Source organism: Xiphias gladius, chromosome 1 (assembly GCF_016859285.1).
Source record: "Xiphias gladius isolate SHS-SW01 ecotype Sanya breed wild chromosome 1, ASM1685928v1, whole genome shotgun sequence".
Lineage (NCBI taxonomy): Eukaryota > Metazoa > Chordata > Actinopteri > Istiophoriformes > Xiphiidae > Xiphias > Xiphias gladius.
In genome coordinates this window covers 25,395,235-25,421,622 of record NC_053400.1, presented here as the reverse complement: position 1 = coordinate 25,421,622, position 26,388 = coordinate 25,395,235, and the positions used below count along the sequence as shown (strand labels likewise).

Genomic DNA, 26,388 nt, shown 5'->3' with positions numbered 1-26,388 from the left:
GACTTACGGCTTGTGTTCGTGATCGGGACGTTCTTTCCATCCAGGAGCTTTCTTTGTGCTCATTAATTCATGGGAGTGTTTGGGTTAAAATGCATAATGAGTTCATTAAGGGGGATTGGCGCAATCAGGAAAGGTATTGCCTTAATTACTGGCAAAGGGCCAGACCTTTCCGTTCTCTGTGAGATCGGCAACCCGCCCTGTCCACAGAGCTCACTAATTTAATTAAGTGTACAAAATGCTACACCCTAACGTCGCCCTTGGGGGCAATTATGGCACCAGAGATTGAAAGATCTCCACCGGGGGTATTTTACTTACTGGCAGGAGATTGCCTGTGTCAGTTAGCTGATTGCATTGATTATATTGATTTGTAACAGCTTTTCGGGTAATTTCATCTGCAAAGGTGAGAGCAACACGTTGGCCCAGGGACTTTTTTATTTATTCTTTCTTTATTTAGACCCTGGACTCTTTTGCCAAGTGATTAGATGAAATGGAGCTCCACTATAAGTCTTTTAAAGTGGGAGTTGGGGAGGCAGGATCGATAGTTTTTATTTGCCATACAAGGTCAGTACAGGTTGGATGTTTATAAATACTTTAAAAGGCATCGCAACTCTTTCACCTACAGTGTAGCTGCGCAGTTTTGCTGAAACAGCAAGAAAGTGGCTTAAACAGGCCTCAAGACATGATCTTTAGTCCATAAGTCATAATTTAGTTTACTGGCATCCCACAATCGCATAGAGAGAGATTCCTTTATTTCTTCTCTCAACCCTATAATGAATTTCACAGTGCTCAGAAAGACACCTCGTGTCCCCTACTAGTATGTATACACACTGGAAAGATGCCTGCATTTTTTTGTATTAGTTACCTCATATTAAAGGTTGTACTTGTACTTAAAAGAAGCTAACAATAATTGATATGGCTATTTTATACTAATTTCAAGTATTGCTTTCAAGGTCAAAAGAACGAAGATGTTTTTCCTTTCTTATAGGGGAAAATTTCTGAATCAGCTCTTAAATAAACTTTCAACCGAAATCAACAGTAGTGGAATTAAGGTTGGGTTATGGCAGTTTATCAGTTTACTTAAGGTTGTGGTTCTTAGTTCTGGTCCTCATAACTCAAAGCTGATCTGGATTCTCTGTTATCTAATTAGGGACTGATTGATGACACCTGAAATTCCCAGTAAATGCAAATGTAGTTAATACCAGAAAACTAAAAGGTGAGCCACCCCACAATCTGGGGTAACAGGGAGGATTTCTAAGTTAAATGAAGACTTGACACCCAAACAAATTGAGCTGAGGCAGGTCGTGTACTACATGATATCTGGTTGAAAAATTTTTTCTATGAATACCAATTCCAACACTTGATCTTCGCTTATCTGATGATATCAGGTGCCAGTCGACATTGGCACTCGCTTTTTCGCGGATTTAAAATCTGTACCTCACTGTGTGGTGGATACTGTGTGAAGAACTCACTGGTATCCTTTTTCAAGTGTAAGGTAACTCGAGACTTGAGTGACTGCTGTGGCGGTAAAAACACGAATCAACAGCTTGAACGGATGTAATTGATAGTGGAAACACTTAATTTTATAATGACATTGTAAAAGAAACTGCATTTAATGTGGATGGGTCACATCACGGCCGATAACTGATCTGCATAATAATGACAGTACTGGCACCGACACCGATCCGATGTATCAGACCGATGCATCCAAGTTTACCCTGATTTTTGCATACATCCATCCCCTTGTTTCTGTCAATAATTCCTGTCTGTTTGCACTTCACACATATCCCTTGTGGAGGAAGAAGTATAACAGCAGTGAATCACAGCTAATATTTTTCTGATATGTGGTTCTCATCGTATAGTGGTAACATTGGGAATAACCAAGAGAACTATTCACCATCTCACCTCTATCTTAACATGAAAATGAGGCTTTGAAGGGTCATGAAAAAAAAATAATGGTAATTCTATTGTTTAAAATTATACTTTTAAAAAAAATCATTAAGGATAGGATAGGAATCCGCCCATTTTCCATGCCTCGTCTTGGCTTTACTCCAGATTAGAGTTTACTCCAGATTAGAGTTTAATCTGATGAACACAAGAATCATTTCTATTATTTTGTTCAATTCACACATTGTATGTGACAAATTTTTTTTCATCCTAGACTTTGCATTTCCTTCAAAAATATATTGATGGCCGATGGAGCTCGACAAACTGCAGTTTAAGAAAACACAAGCAAATAAATCCAAATCAGAATCCGCTTTATCGGCAAAGTATGTCTATGCATACAAGGAAGGTGACTCCGGTTTCTAGTGTGTTTATGAGGAACTGTGTGTATTCAGTGTACACATAGTAACAAAAACAATGTTCTGGAAGATACACATAGACTTATAGATATTTTAGCAACAAACAGGTGGCAGCATTCGGAGAAAATTGATGCACATAAACAAAACAGACGAAAACTAAGAATGGTGAATAAGTAGTATTTCTCTATTTGCTTTTGTGATTGTGACACAGCTCCTTATGCCACTTTTGTTTTATTTATTTGCAGCATTAAAAAAAAAAAAAAAGACACTTTTAAAATTTTTCTTACATTTTCTGAATTTGAAGTGCGATGACAGCTGAGGTCTCTTGGCCACTGTAGAAAATCTACTGAAACAGACTCTATTCTGCCATTTAAAGAAAGAAATGTGACCCAACAGATTAGTTTTAATTACAGGTCTATAACCTTTGCTAAGCATGTCAAAGGAAAAAGGAGGATGATAGTTTGATGAGCAGTTCATCACCGCTGATTAGGAGAATGAGATGACAAGATAATCCAGTGGTGGTACGGTCATTAACGATGGCCAAAGAAGGACAAATTAGCTGATTAAACAACTTCCCGCCCAGCCAATGCGAGCAGGCAGAAGGGAGGGGCTTCACAAGTGATGGATGAGGAGGGGTGGAGGAAGTGTTTATGTCTCTTGCCAGCAGAGTTGTCGCTGAATGAGTGAAGTGTCTTCATCAATTTGGAGCCATTACCATGTCAAAAGGAGAGGATGGTGCTCGAAGGAGGGGAGCAGGTTGGGGGAGGAGAGAAGCAGAAAGCCCATCTGCATACTACAAGCTTATTCATTTTCACACACACACACACACACACACACACACACACACACACACACACACACACACTCTTTGCTCCTCCAGCCCCTCCCCCCAGACAGGCCAGTTTACCGTAAGGCTGTTTAATTTTCCTGAAATAGGGCTGTGACAGCTGTGTCAGGCTGATGAGAAGGTGTTGAGAAGAGTGGCAGCCTGTCACATCTCATCTGTCTCAGCTCTGATACGACTGAACCTCCTCCTCCTCCTCTTCCTTTGCTGCCTTCGCCTCCTTGTGTCTCTTCATGCCTGTTTCTGAGACGTCAAGTGTTTTCTTTAAATAAACGCAACAGTCCCGGTCTGTTAAACTGATGGGTGTATGTGCACTTGTGTGTGTAGGGTAGGGGCATTGATTGACGTTGGAAAAGGCCAAAAGTAATAACTGGGAGCTGTTTTTTATTTCACCTGCATTGATTGTTATAGGTCTCTTTATCATCTGACCCGGCTCAATTATGCCAATTGGATGGCGCAGTGACACTGTGAGGTTGTGGGGACTGTAAAATGAAATGCAGAAAGTGAGAGGGGGATTAAAGCATGTATGTGTGTGTGTCTGTCTGTGTGTGTGTGTGTGTGTGTGTTTTTGAGAAAGGTGGAGTAAAGATGAAGTACATGAGTGTGGAAATAGCTTGTTGGTGGAATATGCATCACTTAGGATGAATTACTCTGCAGAGAGAAGGACAACAATTTAAATGTTAGTGATGTCATTTCCATCTGTCAGTCTTGTCAGGGTGCGATAAATGTGAAGCCATTACATAAATGAGATGTTGACGTGACCCTCTGTATGCTTGCATGCAGACACACACACTGGTATCTATTTAGTTTTATGTAAATAGAATACAAATGTAGCAAATGACCCAAATCCCTACTGTCAGCGGTGATAAGGAACTCGTGTCGAAAAGGTTTAGGTGAAGGCAACAGATGTAAACAGATTGCTCCAATACCTTTTTTCTTTTTTTCTCAAAAAAAAAAACAACTAAAAAAACAATTTTTTTTTCTAATTTCCCACATTTCCCAGGACACTTTTAAACTATACCCCGAGACAATTCCTGAAGTAGTTGTGTTGTATGGGTGTGTTTGTTGGACAAGAATCAGGAGACATGAGTACATGCAACTTAAACCAAATATACCTTAAAGTAGCTATAAACAATATTTCACAATAAAAATGTATCAAATGACATTGTGAAAATATTGCGACAGTTTGAAAGGGGTCAATAGTTTTCAGCCACAGTATGCAGCTGTCTTCAGTGAAAAAACTCTAAAAACCCATTGTACACTCTACCTGCTCAGCAGACTGACCAAAAACAGAGCTAAAGGGTAGGGAATATTGGATTTACATTCTCCAGGACCCCACAAACATGACTCCAAATGAACAATAGTTTTGCTCCGTAATTGCCGGATGTGTAAATAAGCAACTGTTTGCAACAATTTTACGATATAAACTTAAACCGTGATAATATGTCAACATTTTGTTTCCACCGCCTCCAAGTGGCCAAAAAAATCAGTTATTGCTGGTTTAAATTTAGACCGGAGGGATAGTTGCATATTAAAAAAAAAAAAAGTCTTTTAATAGGTTGTCCAACCTTATAAGTATTAACACATACTGTAGTTGGTTTCACTCTACGTGCTGCTGTTGGATCATCAGCTGACGAGATAAGAAAAAATGTGAGATAAAACATGAGATAAAAAATAATACCTGCCACCAGCACTCCAAGAGCAGTTTTCTTCTGAAATTGACACTCTACAAGCAAGAGCTGCTTCCTAGGATGAGAGTGTTAGTGATAACTACAGCGTAGTAAGAGTAAGTGAGAGTTTTTCCAAGCAAGGGTAAGCAGCAGCTGCATTGCACAGTTTTGGGGTGTGTTTGCACTGTAGTTGAAGAAATTAATTATCTGCCTTTTTTTCTTCTTCTTTTTTTTTTTTTCAACACTGTGTTCAGTTCAATTCAAAGAACTTTATTCTTCCCTAGTGGGGCAGTATAATTATTATGTTATTCTCAGGAAGGAAAGCAGCATAACATTATGTCTAAATGAGTAATTGCAAGGGAGGAAAAATAAACTAATGTAGAATTATGTTAAATTAAAATGGAGCAATAAATAAAAAGTATAAAATTGTATGTCTCAGGAGAACAACCCAGATCAAAAAACAAAACTCTTGTACTATCTGGTGATCATTCTATTCTCCCTCCCTATTCACAACCACGTAACTTTTGCTGTAACACATTAATAGCCAAATACATTTGGCATTTTATTACTGGGGTGCGAGTTACTTAAACAATTTTATGCTAATAAACTTTGTACTTCGTGTTAAAAAATGATAGCTGTGCCTCAGATAATACCAAACTCAAAATGAGCCCACAAATGCACCATTAGTTTTAAAATATTTATATATTCTAACAGTTAAGGCTTGATTATTTCTTCTAATTTGTGCATACTTCTGTTCAAACACAGATACAGTTACCTGTCCCTACATGCAGACATGCAACTTCATGTGTAACCTTCACAAGCAGTGGATGGAGCCACTGGGACCACACCTCAGCCTGGGACTGTATTAACGATGCCACTCGCTTTGATGCTGTCAGCCAAACAGCTTACCCTGCTCTTAACCCTCTTTTGAACCCATCATGCCACACAAAAGCCAGCTGTACGCCCTCATACCAGTGCAAACATTTATCCACATTAATTCCACATTACTCACATTTATTTGGAGTCAGCATGAAGATCATAAGCCACTCACATTGAGAACGGGCTGGATTAGAGAAGGTCAACAGCTCAGTGAGGGCATACATAGCTGAGAGGGGAAAAGCATCATCATCATATGTCGATTAGGTCAACAGTCCTGGGAAAGCAAATATAGTTATTACAACAAAAACCTTGAATACATCAATGAAGGGAAAGTATTTCACAGTTGACCACAATGTTCCTGTTTTCATAAGAGTACAAACAGATTTGTTTGCTGCTTTGTGGCCACAGTTTCTGGTAAGTCCATCTGTCAAAGTGAGAGAGACATTTACTAATTACTTCTTAACACAAAAAACAAACGCAAAAAAAAAAACACCAAAAAAGTACTTCTGAGGTTTATGGGAATGTCCATTAGTTTGAAGGTATTTTGTCACATACCAAATTATTGGTCACATGCAAATTCTGACCTTGTGATGGCTCAAGGGGAAAAGTAAAGGGAGATCACCAAAGTTGTTGCAAGTTATCATTTGGGGGACATAAATGGGTGTACCAAATTTCCTCGCAATCCACCCAGTAGCTGTGGAGAAATTTAACTAAAAAAACGAAAATGTCAGCCTACTGGTGGCGCTAGATGGAAAGTCAGAGTATCGCCAAACTTTTTAGGCTTCCTCCTCTGGGGACCATAAATATCTGTACGAAATTTCATGGCAGTCCATCCAACTGTTGCCATCCATACAACCACCTTCAGTTACTTACAGGTCATATGGGGCCTGATGACTTTAACCCATGAGTAAACTTTGTTTTTTCATGTATTAACACTGAGCAGGGGATAAATAGAAATGTCTTTTATTAAGCATAATATGTTTGACACTGGTGTGAGAAATTAGTAATTCATTTAAATTCAAATCAGTAATATATGAATCTTTGTTTTAGCCAGAGTAAGTGATGTTAAAGATTGACGTGTAAACTCCCATTGGAGCTTAAAACTGTTTCCATGTGTCACTTTGCAGTTTGCAGAGCTGAGGTGGGAGACGCAGGCAACAGGGGGAAGGCTGGGTTGGAAGGTCAGTGTCTCTCCTGCCGGAGGAGGGGAGGCAGTCCGCGTAGGTGTGGGTGAGTGGGCGGAGGGGGGATTTAATTAGAACGAGTGCCTGCTTCCCCCTCTGGTCTCCTCCGCCATATTACTACTCGCTGCCAAGGGTTAACTGGACTGATAAATGGGACCATTCACACTTGTACATACGCACACATACACACACACACCTACCTGTATTCTAGAGAGGGAATGACTAAAGGCCTGTATGATACAAAGACAATGAGTAAGGAGACATATAATGAAAAGATTTAGTATTTGATACTTGGTACTTACTTCCAGGTCTCCTACTTTTCTGAAGCTTTAGTGGTGTGCCTCACTTGTAAGTCGCTTTGGATAAAAGCGTCTGCCAAATGAGTAATTGTAACGTAATGTAATATTGAAATAGCATGTATCCTACGCACTGTTCTGATACGCTGCACTCAGACAAACACAGTTGCCGCAGCATCAGGTCCTGCAGAAGTCCTTTTTGTGAGTCGAAAGATGGCATGCTCAGAAGCATCTGGCACCATGACACTGAGAGGCGGCCAATAAATTTGAAACTATGCTCACATTACATTTAAGGTGGTGTACCTGACTCCATGTACAACGAACAAGCTCTATTAAAAACACACTCACTTCTTCGTCATCCTCCTGGTGATATTTATTATTACTGGAAGATTCATGTCTGATAACAGGATGAATTTTAATCCCTTGGTGATCCTTTAACTTTTCTTTGTTAATTTTACAATTATTATTGTCCAATACTAGCGCCATCATTAGGTCAATATTTACATTCATTTATTTATTTGGTTTATGACCAAATACCTGCAAAATTAGAAAAAATTACCATCAACCTCAGCTGCATTTAAAATGTAGTGCTAATTAACAAATTTCATGTTGGCAAGGTGATGCTATCATTTAGCTCAAAACACATTGATTTAAAATCGGACTGCATCTGTTCCATCAGACATGCGTGGGACGGCCGACTAAAAAATGTACATGAAACACTTTCTGTGTAGACATTCACGCATCTAAGGATAGAAGGTGCCGTATGCTTTACAGATTGGTAAGCCCCTTAAGGCAAATTTGTGATTTGTGATATTGGCCAACATAAATAAAATTTCATTTGACTCTTACTTGACCTTTCTAGCATTCTAGATGGCAATCTTTCATTGGTATAACACACACCACAGTTATGTAAAGGAGACAAAAAGTATCAAATGTAATTAAATGAATTTTTGAATAGATCTTGAAATATTTAAGTGACTTCACATGAGAGTTCTGAAAGTCATTCACATTTTATAGTGTGTTTACTGCATGTCTGTGCCACCGGGACTCTCATCCTGAAAATGTCCAAAAGTGAAATCAGAAAACTCTCATGTGTCTGTCAATTTAGAGACGAGGTGTCGTCCAGTTTGGTGACATTCATGAGGTCACTTCCTGCGAGTGTATCTGTGTGAACACACGTCAGTATGTAAAGTATGTTGGGTGATAAAAACAGTGCCTGTTTTTTCATAAATCTTCAGTCTTAATCAAAGCGGAGGCTGTGTCCATTAATAACTCAGTGTGGCTGGCCTGATGACAGAACACAATGCACCTAATGGAACAATTTATTTCCATAATGCTGCATTGTCAGGGCAAGCGCACAGCCTCGGGGAAGGGGGGCAGGGGAGGGGTGCCGGAGAAAGAGTCGGTGCAGGAAAACGGAGAGGACAGTGATGAAGGACTTTAAAGGTAAATTCAGAGAGTTTGAAAACATTAATGGCGTATCCATCTCTTTTATGGTAGGAGAGACAAACATGTAAAGTATCTGCATCCATATTTATACTCTCTTAATCCTAAATCCAAATGCAACTGTGGCCCAAAATCCAATCCGCACCAGGGTCTAAGTGGCACCCTTACCCAAAGCTTAACCGTGAACAATACTGAACAGCAACTCAGCCATACATTGGGAGATATTTAACTTCAGACATACATGTAGCTATGGGGCACACACTCGCTGTGAGGCTTTACGTTACTTCTGTCACAGTTTTCCAGGTCTTGGTTTTACCCTGAGCATAAGACAGTGGTGTACAGCCATCTTACATCTTACCCAACACTAGGAAAGGATCACAGTATTACAACAAGTGCGGCCCGGTCTGTTGCAACATCGAAGTAGCATAATAAAGCACTTGGAAAACTAAGGACGCAATCCATAGATATATGAATCAGATAGCCTAAGTATTAAAACTGAAAAATCAGGATTAGACCCTGCCACTCTCAAACCGATGGACTTGTCTTAATAAAGAAGTCATTTTAAATAATCATTCAGTCTGAGATATTAAACCTGTGATGCTGCTGAAGGTTTATTTTCTTTACTAAAAGTGATCATCTTTAAAAAGTTAAAGCTACAGACTTAAAACAGCAATTTAAAATTCTAAAAATTTTAAGATATTGTACAATGCTTCATTTATCAGCAAACTATTATAATATTAGCCAGCTAGCCATGTTACATACCAATACTTAACCATTCTGAAACCATGCTACCAAGCTGTGTTCACAAGAAATTTGTCTCTGCTTTTGATCCGCTCAGCTGCTTTTTTTTCTTTTCTCTTTTGATTGATTTTCTCTTTTGATTTGAATTTTGCCTAAATTTAGCCTTTTACTGCTCTTTTTAAATGACTGATAAATGATTACACGATTGCTTCAAAGTTCACCTGAAATCCTAACCATCGTAATCAGCGCAGTTACCACATTTACAGAAAAAAACTATTTTTGCCCACCCTGCTGCAGGACTGAACAAAACCAACTTTCTGAGGGGGTTGATGCCCCTCTGACATTGTTTTGGACAGAAGAAACAACAGAAAGATAACGGGGGTAGCTTAATAATTGTGCTAAGAACGTAAAATTGCCTCACGTTGGGGCCCTGGTGACTTAGTTCCACTCTTCCCCTCACTGTGACGCCCTTCAGTGGGACACATACAGTAGAAAAGAGCCTATTTTTAATTTTTTAATTAACGCCTGTGATTTGCCTAATGTGAAAAGTCAAAACGTCTGTTTGCTAAGTTGGCGGACAGTGCTGGCAGAGGAGACAGCTTTCACCAGTATTAACACTAACGCTGGTGTATCGGTAGAGCCTTGTTTTTGTGTTTTAAGTAATTACAATCTGGTCCTTTCAGGCGAACAAAGATTTTATGTAGCGCGTAGGAAGAGTACGGCGTGAGCTGCAGAACAGACAACAGCGGATGCTCTAACTAAAGACTGAAGTTTTGTGTCAGGCACATTGCGAGACAGAGCAGGAGACAAATCACTTAGGGGCCGTTTCATCATCTCAGCTTGTTAGACCCTCTGACAGAATGGCCAATTACGGAATTGCTAATTCCTCAGTTAGTTCACGCTGAGCCAGTCCCAGTGGAACATTTCCTGAAACTCAACACGTCAGTGCACCAAGAGCAAACAGAATATCACAAACAGTGCTAGGATATTTGAACAATACCTAATGTCAATAAACCAAACCAAATGTCAGTAAACATGAAATGCAAATGTGGTACGTGTAAAGTTGTCTTTCACAGAATCATTTTGGGACACGTGGAAAGAGAATGTCAGCATTTATAAACAATTTAATTTGAATAGCATTTTCTACAAAAAACTAAGCGCTTTAAGACAATAAAAACCACAAATACAATATCAAAGACTGAAGTGCAGAATCGCAAAATTAATATTAAAACAGTGGTGACAGAAGATTAAAAAAAACATTAGAGAAGGATAAAATTATGAAAAGACTAGAAGACACCTTCCAGCTCAGAGGGGATAAAAACGTCTGTAATTTAGCTGTAATCCCTAAATATCAATACGAAAACCTTTTTCTAGAACTTACAGACAACCAGTGAGAGTAGGCACGAATAAATGAAGCCTATTCAGACAGTGTTTGACCATCTAAAAAACACTTCTGTTGGAGTATAGTGGTGCCTCAAGAAATAAAACAATAGACCTTAGATTGACCCCTGGGAGAGGAGAGCCGTAGCGGGGGAGCTCCTCCAGCTATTACAGAAAAACTTGTGCCAGAGACATAAAAGTAAAATCAGGATGCCAATCCATTTTTAAAGGAAACTGATTTTAATAGCTCGGTCAAAGCCATGCTCGGGTCCAGGAGGATTAAAATTTTTCAGATTCAGCAGTGAGAAGTGATTTTATTTCAAATGTCAGTTATGTCAACTAACAGGAAATTTGACCTGTGCCACTAGAAGAGAGATAACTGGAATATAATTGTGCAGTAGTTTCAGACACACCATTTTGACATAATAATTTGGATGATTAGCTCAGATTTTCACTGATATCGATTTGTAAAAATAAAAATAGAGTTGAGATTTTGTTTATTCCTGATAACAATTTGTATGTCCTAAAATTAAGTTGCTGATTTTTTACTCATAACAATAGTACATTTTGTTTTCTCAGTACTGTTACAAAGTAAGCACTGACTAGACTCAAAGTTTGACTGTTTGGTGTTGGTGACAGGCCAACTAAAAGGGATTTAGTCTACCTTAAAGATTGAGTACATGTAGTTTAGCAGGAGGAGGGGCACCTTATTCAAACCAATTAGCACACTGACAGAGAGGGTTGACTTCCCTGACCTCTCTACCCTTGTAGCCGTAAATAGAACAAATACAATGAACAAAGAGGGAAGAAAAGATCAGTGAAGGAGGCAGAGACGACTGTATTTAAACCAGATCAGGTTTAAAACTTTCATTCTTCCCTCAAAGTCAGTGGAACAGTATATTGTGCTGTGCTGTCAATCATTAAATTAGCTGCAGAATTGTTTGGTTTGAATGAAAACTGTGTTGAAAACTGTGTTGCTCAGATATTGCAGAAAGTTATTGAAAGTCAAAAATTTTTTATTCGTATTGGTCATTTTGTCACTTGTCAAGTGTGCTAAGATGAAGCTAAATGAATAGAGAGATCTGGGTTCTGGTACCCTGTGAGGGTATTTTGGCTGGTTTATCAGTTCATCACATCTCTGTTGCCAGAGGAGCTGGATTGACCACACTTTGTCACACATCTGATGACATTTTGATCAATTGCGCGCCATTAAAATGCACCACAATGCTGTGATTTACCTCCGCCACAGTTTCATACATCGACAAATTTTATAGTTACTCCATTAGTCTATTGACAAAGTCAAGTGACTTGATCAATTCATTTCAATTTTTGGAATATCGACTGCGTCCTAACAGAAATTACCTGATGGGAGGTGGCACTATTAGAATTACCAGAAAGAGGTTCATTTGCTTAAAAGATTAGTCTCATGCTTGATTGGATTTGTTTTCTAATCTGCATGGTCCATCACGCTCTGCTCGCAACAACTCGTTGGAGTAAAAGAGAGATATAAAATTAATTTTGTAAAATGAAAAAAATAAGCTTACTCTTGTCCACTTGCTCTGTCTTTGAGAATGAGGATTAAGGGGGGCTGTGTCTGAGCATTTCTGTAATTTATGAAACCGTCAATCTGACATTCACACCCACTTTCATGCTGCGATAGGCCAGCTGTGCAGAGGTGAGAAAGGAGCCAGGGTTGGAACTTCTCTCTCAAGCTCCCTTTTTTCGTTCTTCACACAACTATTTCTTTCACTTTTCACGTGAATAACAAAGAGCAGAGATACAAATGTCTTCCAGGAAAGACGCTCGTTGAAAGAAATGCGTTCCATCATCTCCATATATAAATGCTATCGCGGCTCCCTCCTCACTATGATGCTGCACTTTCACTCCACCTTCCAGCGTGGCCGTTAGGAGCAACATTAAACTCTTTTGATATCTGACGAGTTATTTTTTTAAGATTAATCCAACCCGAAGAGTCTACAGTCATGCTTGCAGCTCTATGAGACCGTAACGTTAGCATGCTCACAATGACTATGCTAACATATTGATGCTAAAGGCCAATTCGCAGTTTTTCTGCATCTGCATGGCCGTGACGGTCCACTCGATGTAAATTTCATCATCTGCTCAAGTACGCAAATGTCCGCGCGCAATTTGAAAACAAGCAGACTCTCCTGGACGCTCATTTCATGCACTGTCTGTACGTCCCGTACATTTCCCTTGATATTATTATGGTTAAGCTTTTACACACAGTTTTCTTATTTAGACTTCTTCATGTTGTTCAGCCAAATACAACCAACAAAGGAGCGCTTCTTCTTGCTGTAAGAGGTCGCCATCAAGGTTTCTAGTCCAACTGTGCACACCCACTATTGTAGTATGTATAGAAGTGCGTGCGCCAGAGGTGTCCGTGTCCGTCCTTGAGTACGATCAGGGATTAAGCAGCTATAACGTTCACCATCTTTATCTTTTAACATTTTCTGATTAGAACAAAAAACAAAGTACAGTTGAGGCTTTTGAGAATGTCATTGGTTTTGCATGTATTGAGTCATAAATTCAAGTGTTGAGCAAACTGAAATTTTGACATGATAATGGCACAAGAGGAAAAGTTGAGGGATCATCAAAGTTATTACAATTCATTCTGAGGGGAACATTACTGTGTGCAACAAATTTAAAAGCAATTTATCTAATAGTTGTTGAGATTATCAGTCTGGGCCAAAGTAATCAGCTGACCCACAGAGTTTCGCACACTAATAAAGATAATTTTCTCAGTCGTATCACTTGTTTGAAAGCAGCAGTGTAATTCACTTGAGTGCTGGTCAAACACTGGCACTGCAAAATAATCAAAGATTATGAATGGTCTTGCTGCAGATTGAAAAACCCACTTGAAACCACTTGGTATGTTGTGCATTCATTTTTTGCAGATTAAAGGTGTTTTTTGATTCAAAAACAAATCTGCCTGTGTCTTGCTCTCACTGTCTTTCACTGCTCGTCCGCCCTTCTCCCCCTCAGTAACCTTTGGTAAATTGGGCAATAAGAAGACATTACCCGAGTGCCAACGGCAGTGGGTGATTTCCGCACGGCGGGAAAGCATGGCAGAAAACATACTATCATGAGCTTTAAGCCTCATGCCCAAGTAGCAATTAGATGAAGATTTAAATGGCTAGTGTTATTTATAACACTATATACAGCTGTAACTGAGTTAATCTGAAGGGAGGAACAGAGAGCACACAGCCAACTGGCGGAGATCTTCAAAGCACTTGATGGCTCTGAATATCATCATAAGTGGTCAGATAATGCATGGTGGAGAGGGACAGTGAGATAGCAGGGTGAAAGTAATGATGTCTTGTCGTCGATAAGGTGTATTTACCTCCTATCTCCTGTGTCTATGCACAATGGGGCCCTTGTATGAGTGATAGTAAAACACAGGGCTGTTAGATGGACGGACCCATTAAATGGTCATAAAACTCACACTGGACTGGATTATGTTGAAAGGACGCTTTTGTTTCCAGTGTGGAAAAAATAAACAGGTGAACTGGGAAAGAGATTGTTGAGTTGCACAGTTGGAATTCCCCAATTTAGATCTTAAGCAGACTCTGAACCTGTGTGTTTTATTATTGGCTCTACCCCTGTTGTGGTTTATCAAGCTGCAATTGATTAGCTAAGATCATATCTGAAAGATGCAACGGAGCTATTCAGATCAGATAATCTGTCATTAGATTAACACATCAAAGTCACACCTTTAATTCCATGCATTTATTTTGACATTTTAATACACACAAATAGGTCTTTTTTTTATTTATTGATTTATTAATACATACTATTAATATAGTTGTTTTCGCAGACATGTTGAAAACATTGTGTTTAACCTAACCGAAAAGCCAGGTATGAGGAATCAAAACTATCACACCTTTAAAAGTATTTCATACCTGTATTATCCTTAATAACTACACTGCGGTTGTTTATTTGAAGCCTCTTGGACACAGATCATTCCTACACAAGGAGTTTGTGAATTATTCGATTCCATGTTATGACCAAAAGATTTATCCATACATCTTTGAAACTGCACAATGCAAGTTTTTATTTTCAAATATCCCGTTTAACAGTACTTCATTTTCTTTTTGTTATATCCTTGCTTCTTATTGTGGAACTAAAAGTGATCCATCACTATCAATTAATTTTTTAAAAACAGCTAAAACTGAGAAACTATTCTGAGCAAAAGCAAACACACTATTTTGTCCCTTTTTGGTCCCAATCAGAAGAGGGACTCTCAGTGTACTGAGAGTCAGAAGACAGTTGGACGGTTGGACTTCACGGTTGGGATTCACAGTTGGAATATATGTTTTACTGAATAAATATCCCAGGTAGCCACATAAGTCGCTGCTCTGACCCCAGAGGACCAAATGTTCAATAGGCCACATATGGCTGGAAAGGTTTTTGGAATTTGTTCAATAATTAGTTTTAAAATGACACACAGAAGTAGTTTCTGATCTGATGCCCCTATCGGCAGGACGACATCATTTGTTTGTGTCTTCCAAACCATTACTAAATAAAAAATAAATCTGTTTTCTGATCTGTCAACACTACAGCTAAAGCTTGGTTGGGTTTATGTTCAAAAGCAATGTTTAGGGAAAGATTATGGCTGCATAAGTACTTTGTCAATGTTAGGGAAGAGTTGTGGTCATGGTTAAATGAAACCAACGTTTACTCTCAGTTGGAAACTCTGAATGCGTTACAGTCCAATGTTTTGTCGACCCATCCATCCACCCGGACCTCTTTACTGTACAGATGCTGTTGCTCAAACAAAACATCCCTGTACTTTCTCCATTGCTCCCGTCATAATGATTACAGCTGAGGGCTTTGTCACTTGAATGTAAACGTATGTCGGGCCAGCTTTAGGCCGGTGTCAGCCTTTCCCATGTCAGACACCACGAGTCTGACATAATGGTGTGCTCACTCAATGTAAACAGAATGAGGAAATACAGGAAAACCTACCATTAATCCGACTGGCGAGCATCCACACATTATTTCAACATGGTTACCCCTACTGCTGGCTTTGTAGTCACAGCAGATAAATAGGCTTAATTACTTGCTTTTGTTGTTTGTTACCTCCGCTAAAGAGGTTATGTTTTCACCCGTGTCTGTCTGTTGGTTTGTTTGTTGGTTTGTTTGTTGGCAGCAGGATTACAGAAAGAGTGCTGAATGGATTTACACCAAACTTGGTGGAGGGATGGGGCATGGCCCGTGGAAGAACCCATTAAATGTTGGTGCGGATCTGGTTAAGAGGGTTGATCCTGGCGGATCCCGGCATTTTTCCCCTTGGCAGAGGTATGCACACTACTCATAACCAGATGCAAAATTAGCCTCTTTAAAATTAACTGAACTGATTCTATTAGTGTTAATATTTGATCTTATTTGAATGTTAACTCCAGTGAAGGTGGCTTTGCAGCCATGTTGCCAGCAGTGTGTCGACATATCTGTCGTTTTCTTTTCACCAAGATTTAGTTGAAACATTTTGTCAAAAACACAAATATTTATGATTAACACAAATGGATAATTGAAAAAAAAAAACTGTTGCTTCTTAGGGGGCAAAGCAGCTAGGACACACAAAAGGAGATTCACATCCAGTAGGCTAGATGTCATATGGCAAAGCTCAATATTGGTTAATAAATGATGGGTACTGGGTACAGAGACTCAAAGAGAGGTAAAGCTCTCATAAATTACCTTTATCTCTTTAATGAGACAACATTAATTTTGGTCTCAAGGTCTGGCAGAAAACGAGCTGATTTATTGTCTGCCTTTAACGTTGTGGGAATTAGTCTAATTACCAGGGGTATGGAGAGCTGATTTTCCCTTCACAGCAAGCCCATTGTGCATCGGACTCATTTATCACAGCCGCGTTCCTGAGGTTGTACTCCACGCCTGGTGGGAAAACTGGTGTTGGTCCACAGCTTCCCTGAAAGCTACATGTGTCCCAGCAAGCCTGACAGGGGAGCAGATACAGGAATGTGCACATGTAGCGGGTCAGATTCCGCTTTGTGTTATGTATAAGGTAAGGACTTCCCATGCAAGACTGTCTTAGAGCAGCAACAGTAGCTGCAGCTGTGAAGAATCCATCCACAGGGTTGCTCTTGCATAAATGCTCTCTGCACCTTCAAAGGGTAAAGTTCATAAAGAAAAGAGATAATGCACAGTAGCGTTACTGCTACACACATGCTGTGACAAACTTGTCTCCTAATTAGAAGATTTAGGCAAGAAAATAGAAAAAACTACCGTTCTAAAATGTAAAATTGTCCATGCGTTGACTTCACACTTGTTTAATTAAGTTATATAACTTTATTAAGTTATAAAGCAAAAACACCAAAATTGAAGAGACAAACAAAAAACTTTCCCAAGTAGAAGTAAGGCTCACAAACGGGCGTCAAGTACAGTTTGTGTAATAAGACAATCGCAATACATCCGCATAGGATTTTACAGGGATATACAATACTCTGTTCATAATATAGCACAGCAACATCACACTACTACACACACATGAACAAACCCACACCATCAAAGCGGGATGAGTCCAACATATCTGTAAAATTATCTTTCAGCGAATCATTGAAAGAATCTGTGTCATTCACTGTCCATTGTACGGGTTTGACATATTTTCCACTTTATCAGACAATCTCCCGAAATCTTTTTTCATTTCAGCTCCCGAACTTTCTTTAGTCTCATCTATCAACAGCACGAAGGGTCTTATCAGTGGGTTAAATAAACCAGCGAGGATCAGTGACCTAGTGGGAGTCAGCACTGTGCTGACGAGGCCAGCACACGGAGAGCACAAGAGCACACCTGGATTGGTTTTAGGACAGGGCAAGCTGCCTCAGAACTGTGGTAATGATTGAAAAATATGCCTGTAATTGCTGATAAGCCCTTTAATGTTTCAGTAAACTCTTTTAGGCCGCTGAGTTTACTGACCCATAACTCGTCAATAAACTCCGTCTTTGTAGTGTAACGTCAAGGGCTGGCGGCTTCTTTGAACCAATTGTCCTCTCGTGGTGTGAAGGGCGTGTGGTGCATTTAGAGAGTTCTGAAAAGGGTTCAAGAGGACATGTGCTTGTGAGGACGTGTGACAGAGAACAGGAAAGGAGGTAAATAGGTTTTACGTTGGTTAGATCCGATTCAGAAGAGACCCTGAAAGATTTTTCCCTAATGGATATAGGATCCCATTACTATCCTAGCTGTTTACGGATGTAAAGCAAAAGGGAAACAAGTCAAAGGGTTCACAGTGAGGCTAGCAGCTGTTTGAGGCTCTACTCGTCCACAGCAGTGCTTTGAGCTAAATGCTAATGTCAACATGCTAACATGCTGATGTTTATCAGGTATAATGTTTATCAATCACAATCTTATTTCAATGTGTTAGCATGCCAGCATTTGCTAATTAGCACTAAATACAAAGTACAGCTGAGGCTGATGTCCTTAGTTGTCCAGATATTTGGTCATAAACCATATTTGGCGGATTAGAATTTTCGACCTGATGATGGAGCTACGTGAAAAGTGAAAAGTGATGGCAATCCATCCAATCGTTGTTGAAATATTTTACTCTGGACCAAAGTGGCGCTCTGACTGAAACTGCCACACTGCCGGCATGGCTAAAAACGCTGGACGTAGATATCTCTGTAATATCAGGCTGCAAATATATTTGTCACCTTGCACTTCGAAGGGCAAATTATAACAACTTCTCGATTTAAATGTGGTCCATGGGCTACGGGAAGGAAGGGGGTGAACTGTACCAGCAAACTCCCGAGGAAATGTATTGCACCTGCCACACAGGAGGGTGCGATAGATAAATGCTCATCTTGGGCTGCAAATTGGTGACATGGCGTCGGGGGCACCACAAGGCGGGATTACCAGCTGGCTAAAATGTCCCCCCAGGCGCCCCACAATCCCTGGGTTACCTGAATGTCAGTCAGCTGATGGATTGAAAGTTTGTTTGGCAATTTGCAGCAGTCAAGTTCAGTGTCGACTAAGACAAGTTGCGCGTTAATCCTTCAGCCCTGTCTTGAGGAGAGGCCGTACTTCAAATTAAATTTCAATACCTCCATTATTTTTATGTTTCCTCTCATTGTGCATTTTCCCAAAATACAACTCTGCCTAATGAAATGAACCCCCTAGAGGCCCAACAACAAAACGTGCTTGGCCCCCAAACAGGTTAATCCCGCCAAGACTCCCCACATCTCACAGAAACCTTTTAAAAATCATTATTTACTTACTAACTTGTTTTTTTTGTTGCTTGCTTTATAAGTTTGAATCATTTAACTTAACGCTACTCAATCCATCCTTGCAACGTTTTGATGGTTGTCCGATGTAGACCCAAATGAGCCTTTCAAATACTCCAGAAGAATTGATGGCATTCGGGGGGCTTTTTTTTTTTCTGTTTTAATTATTAAAAACGACTAGGGCTGTATTGGACTAGGCATGACCTGAGTGCACATAGCTTACAGCACCATTTGATCCCTTCCAGGAGGAAGACGGCGCTGCTGAGACGAAGCCAGCTGACACTGGAGGCTGGGGCGCAGTTTCGGGCACTGATTCAATTTAATTTGTGCGCCTCTGTCAACAGGCCCGGGTGACGGATTTACCCGTGGCCTGGCTATTTAAATTACTTTCAAATCATAAAAGCAAGGAAACGTGGCTTTGGAGGGGAAGAGGCTGGGAGAAACAGGCGGAAAGCGGCACTGATTTCCCTGGAGCAAATTACCTCTATATCAGCGCCGGAGACAGGCGGTAATCTGCCTGATAGAGAGGTGAGGGCGGGAGACGCGGGGCCAGACTGGCGAGGGAGAAAGAGGGCGAGAGGGGTGGGCGGACCCCCGGGGCCCCTCCAATTTTCTGGAGGTCAACTACACGCGTGCACACGCACCGGCCAATTACATATAAGGAGTGAGGGTCTTCAACAGATCCCCCCCCCCCCCCATGTAGTGTTTTATTCACATCAGCAGAAGGGATTTCAATTTCCTTAGATACACGGTTTGGAGGTTTTTGGTTTTTTTTTGGGTGGAGGCTGGAGCTGAGGTCTGGATTAGACTGTAACACTGTGGCACCTGAAGGGAAAGACTTCTGCACTGGCTGTTGTTATAAGCGTTTGGCCACTGATGAAGTGATCTAGAAGGTCTGCTTGAGGGTCCTCAAGACCGAACACCAGCTCCATTTATCTGTGGATCAGGCCTTCATTCCTAGAGGGTAGATTTAATCATCATAGTGGATATTGTCTAATGTGGCTGCAACTCATTATTATTATTATTTTCATTAACAATAATATATTATTGATATTTATTTATTTATTTATTTATTTATTTATGTTTACTTACATTTTTCTTGCATTTTCCAAATGAATGAATCAGTGAGTAGTGGCTACAGTGTATGGGAGTCCCCTATGTCCTTTTACACAAAGTTTAACCAAATGTGGAGCATCGGTGTTGCCTCTACATTTAATTGTGTTGCATCCTCCGTGAAGATTCTCAATGCGGTTCATCAAAAGCCTCAGATGAGAGGCGTTGTCTTACTTCACATTTTGACAAGTCGATTTTGTCTGAAGCACAGTTGGACCAACTCTCTAGAAAGCGTTATACTTCACCCTATTATTATTATTATTTACACGGTTTGCTTGTTTTTGTTTTTTGTTTTTTTTTTTAATTCAGTGTATTCAACCCACAGACATGATGGATCAGTGCTGAAGAGAGGAAGTCAGACTCCAGTTCAGCCGATTCACCCCCGCTTTTCTCGGGTCTTAAAATTGCATTAGTCCACATTAAGCAGAAGGCCAATTAACTTATGGCCTCTTCTGCCAAGTCATTACACTTTTATACGGTTTGTGTGCAATCCTTGATCGTAAACTTTAATGGCCTTGGTATGGCCTTAGTATGAGAGTGAAGCAAGCCTTTAACGTGAACGTTTTAAAACCTGCAGTGGACGCAGCGTTACTTTTCTTATCTTCACCCAATCGAAGGGACCCAGTAACATTAAGGGTTGCTGAAAAACAGCCAGCGTCTGGCGCTGAGGTGTGGAGGATGTTTGCAGCACTAATAATTAGTGTGGAAAAATTAAAGCGTCGTTTGATGGCAAGGTAGCTGCAATCTGAGGTGAGTATGAGGAGCTGGCAGTGAAATAGACACTGGAAATACTATTGCCTAATCTTCTAATGTACCTCCGCGCTTTGATGCAGTTGAAGGTGTTTGCAGGCGGGACAAGGGTTGGACATTACCTCACTCTGAATGCTTTCTGGGGGGGAGAAACGAGCGAGTAATTAGCTGATTAGAGGCCCGTCAGAGCAGCTCGACCTCCAGCCAATCCCAGCTCGCAGCGGCGTGCGGGGGGGGGGAGCGAGGCACATACCTCTGTGGTTTGCGAGGTTAGTATTAAACAGCGGGAGGGACGCGATGATGCAGAGCGGCATGTGCGGGTACAATTCGAGTAAACGGGTGAAGGGGCGCGCATGAAAGCGCCGATCATTTAGAGTCGGTCCCTCGAGAAATAAGTTTCTCTAAAAGCATCAGTCCTTTCAAGTTGATCATGCCTATTTCTGAGCAGCGTCTAGCTTGAGCTGATCCCTCCAGCCTGAACTTTTATGAAAGGATAAGGAGAACATATGAGCCTGTGACTGGAAGAGGCTCTGCTGTCTGCGCACAGACGCACGGCACAGGTGCGCGCCCGCCACGCTTGGCACGCTTGTTTCTTTAGGACTCTGCGGTCCTCCCTGATCCGCGCCGTCATGGAGAAATCGAAAAACTTCAGAATCGACGCCCTGCTCGCCGATGAGAGCAACCGGGGGAGCCGAGACCTCTCCCCGGGTCTGAGCAGCGACAGCCCCGCCGGCAGCCCGGTCTCCTGCCGCCGCGCCGACAGCCCGTCTCCTCGGGCCTCACAGCTTCAGACCGGGATAATCCCGAAACCGGGTGTGCTAAATCTCCCGCATCCAGGACTCGCTGCACTTCCTCAGGGGGCGATTCCCGGCATGTATCCCGCACCCATGTACCCATTATCGGCGTTGGGTGGCCAGCACCCCGCATTCGCATACACCGGTTTCACACAGCTAACCCAGACCTACCCAGAGCACCTAAAGGCAGCTGCCATGGCGGGATCTCTGCCCCTGGAGCACTGGATCCGCGCTGGGATCATGATGCCACGGCTGCCAGATTACACCTGTGAGTATGATCAGATAAGACTATTTAGTTCGTCCCAAAAAATCCCAAGTCCAGAACCCAAAGGCCAAAGAAACTAAAAGAACCGACAGGTGCAAAAATCCTTCAAAGACTGGGCCAAATTTGTGTCACTGTTTTCAGTTTTTACGGGAAGGTAGAGGATTTGATCAGATCGTTTGACTTCGCAGGAACCGTATCGCTGGGGTGCTTTAAACTCATTCAACAAAAGTTCCTTTTTGACTCAACTCATATCATCTTCTGCCTCTATTTTTTTTGAATTATTATTACTATTATTTATTGTGAAAACAGTCCTAACAGATCATTCTATGGTCATTTTATTTATTTTTGTTGTTTTTTTTAAGTCGTTTGTTTCCTTGTTTTACTTTTCAGAATAGTCCAGAGTTTTAAGCACTGATTTTAAGATTTAGTATTTAAATGATATTCCTCAGTAGCAATTCATCTATAGATGATTTGTCCAGACGCTTAGACTTCCAGTGAAGTCTGGATTTCTTGATTCAAGGCGACAAAAGCAATATGTCGTAAATACATTTCACAGCCAGCACAATTAGTCTTTACAGCCTATTTTTGAAAGCAAGCTTTCCATAATATTCTATTCAAAGTCATGCCGGGCATCCTCATATGTGTGGTGTTAACAACAGCCCTGCATTGTCCCGCACACAGTGCGGTGTCCCCGGTCTACTTCTACATCTGTGTGTCATATTTTATTTTTGGGCCCGTTTATTTCTCTATAAAAGCCAATCCGATGAAAATTGTCTTTGTGCGACGAAGGAAACTATAAACAAGCACCTAAAACGTTCTGTAGTTCATCAATAAAAACCCAAAAGCCTTCATTGAATTTTCATTAAGTTAATGGCATGCCTGAGTTTTTATGGCCTCCGCTTCTGCTGTGCCCCCCCCCAACAATAAACTGGAGTAAAGCTATTATAGTTAATGATGGCCAGAGAGTGCGGGCATATGTGTGCCTGTTCCCACCCACAAAATTATACAGAACTTTCTATCTCCTTGGTACTATATAAAAAAGACTAACAGTGGCAGTGTCTGGCCTTTTATTCAAGACTCAAGTAAGACATGAGTCTTGAATAAAAGGCCCAATATTTCCAAATAGATTTTAGTTGAATTATCAAAACAAAAATATTCAGACATTTTGTGTTAAACATAAAAACTCCACTAAAATCCAGGTGTAGGCTAATATCAAATAAGAAGTTGTCATGAAACAACTGTAAATGTAACCTATCCACTTACACGAAGCTACAGAGTGACAACTTTGCTCTTCCTCCCCCAGCGGGCCCTCAGTCCGGTCTGTTGGGGAAGTGCCGGAGGCCCCGCACGGCCTTCACCAGTCAGCAGCTCCTGGAGCTGGAGAACCAGTTCAAACTCAACAAGTACCTGTCCAGACCCAAACGCTTTGAAGTGGCCACCTCACTCATGCTGACTGAAACACAGGTAAGGCAGACCAGTCCACTGTGCACGCCAACGGGTTCTTTTCAAGGTGAGGAGGGAAAAAAAAAAAAAGAAATTCACAGAAACAAGAATCAGGTGAGAACCAATTGTGATGTATACTCCAGATAGAGCCGCTCAAAGTGAAAACTAACTGCAGCGTCAGGCCAGCCACTGCACGCTCATCCAACCAGGTAACTGGAATATAACAGACTTACAACTCAGTAACTAAGAGCAGTTTCATTTTTTTTGATAACTCCCGTGTGTGACGGACTGTTTAATTTATTTAGTTTCATCATTTAATTTTTGTATTTTACCAGGAAAGCCTAACCGAAATCAACCGTGTGCTGGTCAAGAAATGCAGCAATAGCAAGTTACAAACCGATAGCACAAAATATGCCACGAAATCAGAACTAAACGGGAATAGAATCATTCAACGTGAATAACATTTTTTAATACAGTCATGTAAAGGCTTTCATCCTGAAAGCAACTTAAATAGCACCTCGAAACAACCCAAGAGCTGTCTAAAATCACAAAAATAATTAAGATCAATCCATTAGTGGTGTGTAGTGACACTACACTGTTAAATGTTAAATAAAAATATACCCTCGTTCTGGGAAAATGCATTGTATCTCGCTGATCAGAGTGATTAACTGCTCAACTAGTTGTGACTGAGGTCTGTTAAAATGCCTCTCATGTACGGGGGAGGCAACATGTCCTTTGAAATAAAGGCCAAACAGGTCATGTAGAGGTGCACTTTGCACAACACACACGTTACTTTACGTCTCCACTTCATTCTGGTTATTGCGGTGATGCTGACCATCTGTGACTGTTTCTAGAGTCTTAACTGGGGAGTTCATCCCCCAAAGAACTGAATGAAGTCTTTAGCATGTTTTTATTATTCTGCATTTTATTGGTAAGATTTAAATGTTGTTTTGTGTTTCTATTTTTATTCTATATTCCTTAATTATCCTGGCAGTGCTGATGAATTTGAATTAGAGTATATTTGATTATAAATTGTAATATATTCTTCCAAGTCCACAGCATGAACCAAACAATTTGTATATTATATTGTTTTAAAGTAGGGCTGATGCTTGTATTACGAGATGTCCCACACAGATGCAGTGTATGAGCACTCATCCTTAAAGATAGAGATGAGAGAGAAGGTCAAAGAACAAAAATAGTGACTTTTTATGAACTATACATTATTTTTGAGTTGTGTTATGTTGGAGGTTCTGCACTTTTACCTCAATCGGATTTGACTCAAGAAAAAACGCATTACTTGCTCATAAGTTTCAGTGGCAAACGAAAAGTTAAGGTCTGAGGATTTTTTGATCCATGGTATTTAAATCAGGTAAATTGTATTTGTACTGTACAGTCCAGAATCACTGGAACTGCATTTCGGAAATTGCAAAAAAAAAAAATGTAAAAACCGGTTTCGGGGAAAGGAAACCGAGGAAGGATCTCTGGACTGGCAGAGAGACATTATGTATACAGTCTAAATATACTGGCCGTGTATTTCCTAAATGTGACCATCTTTTCAACACATTTAATTTGCTCCGCCATCTCTTGGCAGGTCAAGATCTGGTTCCAAAATCGGAGGATGAAGTGGAAGCGCAGCCGGAAGGCGAAGGAGCAGGCCAACGCGTCAGCCCAGTCCGAGCCAGATCGACTACGCAGCGGAGGAAAAACAGCCACTGACAAAACCGATGAGAGCAGACGAGCTGTGAATCCGGATGATGGAGGGATAGATCTTGACATGGAGGATGGAGAGGAGGAGGACGAGGACGAGGAGGAGGAGGAGGAAGAAGAGGAGGAAGCCCGGCATGGTTTTCCTGTTACAATCGGTAACGTTGTTGGGATGCCACAATCCACAGACTTCTTGCGGCGCGGCACTAACGTTGGCTACAATCCCCACAGCCCTTTTTCCGATGAGGAGCTGGAGGGGGTGCAAGTAGGAGGAGGTGACAGGAAGATTGGGGCGGGACTGTGAGAAGACACCCCGAAAACGCTGGTTTGGTTTCCTGAGTGTTACAGAGACATTACACTGGGACATGTCTGTGTTTGTGGATACTAAAGAAGACAAATTTCTAAGCCTAAAGATCTTTGTCTGGTCTGCTCTGTGAATGTTTATGTGTTCCACTCAGGACAGTTGCTGGAATAGCTAGTTATTCACACAGCTACCAAAGGATTATGACACAAATATACTGTATAAACTGTCTGTGAATAAAAACCATCTCTAAGTACTGTACATTTCATAGCATGCTGGGGAAAGAAAATGATAATTTCCTCCCTAAATGTAGCTGTTTCCATGAGTATCTGCCGATCACCTTCCACTGACAGCTGGAGCTCCACCCAGTGAACACACATGGCTACACAAATGCAAAGGATGCAAAGTAAGACAAAGTGAACTGTTCAGACAGCGTGAGAATGTCCAGTAGGTGCAGCCTCCACTGTGTCATGAAGACGAAAAAAAGTCCAAGTTAAACAAGCTGTGTGGTGTTGTCACTGAAGAAACAATACAAGCTTAGATACTTTTTAAGTACTTTGCAGAACCTCCCATGTATTATATTTACTTTTGTGCATTTTATGTGAATATTGATGTTGTTTTTTTTGTTCTCGATGATGTTTATGAATTTGTTCTTGTCACTTACATGTAAATGAATTTAATTTATTTGAATGATCGCAAAGATGAATCATACATGTATTTATCTGAAACTTGTTGGTGCCGTAGCTGTGAAATAAAAAAATGACAGCCAAAGAGAAATGAATTTTGACGTTCCTGATTATTATATGCCCCGACAAATGTGAATAAAAAAATCTGATGCCAAAAAATACTTATATATATGTGTGTGTGTGTGTGTGTGTGTGTGTGTGTGTGTGTGTGTGTGTGTGTGTGTGTGTGTGTGTGTGTGTGTGTGTGTGTGTGTGTGAGTGATGAAGACGTGAGATCAGGAGTAGGAGGAAAAGAACAAAAAACATGACGAAAACAAGCCTAAGTGTCTACAGCCAT

At 40.7% G+C, this 26,388-nt stretch overlaps 2 protein-coding genes across 5 annotated transcripts in view; both read left to right on the top strand.

The window, feature by feature from the left end:
* stk16 (serine/threonine kinase 16) overlaps window positions 1–19,572 on the top strand; it is a 28,605-nt gene extending 9,033 nt beyond the window's left edge. Inside the window, exons 10-11 of one of the 4 annotated variants that reach the window (XR_005707207.1) lie at window positions 15,914–16,059; window positions 19,241–19,572. The gene's annotated coding sequence lies outside the window, so the exon portion shown is untranslated. Of the gene's footprint in view, window positions 1–15,910 lie in introns of all 4 variants that reach the window. The other 3 variants (XR_005707205.1, XR_005707203.1, XR_005707204.1) reach the window with 3 other exon arrangements.
* Window positions 19,573–21,123: 1,551 nt separating this feature from the next.
* mnx2b (motor neuron and pancreas homeobox 2b) lies at window positions 21,124–25,704 on the top strand. Its single transcript, XM_040131302.1, has 3 exons — window positions 21,124–21,920; window positions 23,221–23,381; window positions 24,952–25,704. Exons 1-3 carry the CDS (start codon window positions 21,488–21,490, stop codon window positions 25,366–25,368), a joined length of 1,011 nt encoding a protein of 336 aa, XP_039987236.1. The 5' UTR covers window positions 21,124–21,487; the 3' UTR covers window positions 25,369–25,704.
* Window positions 25,705–26,388: the final 684 nt, after the last annotated feature.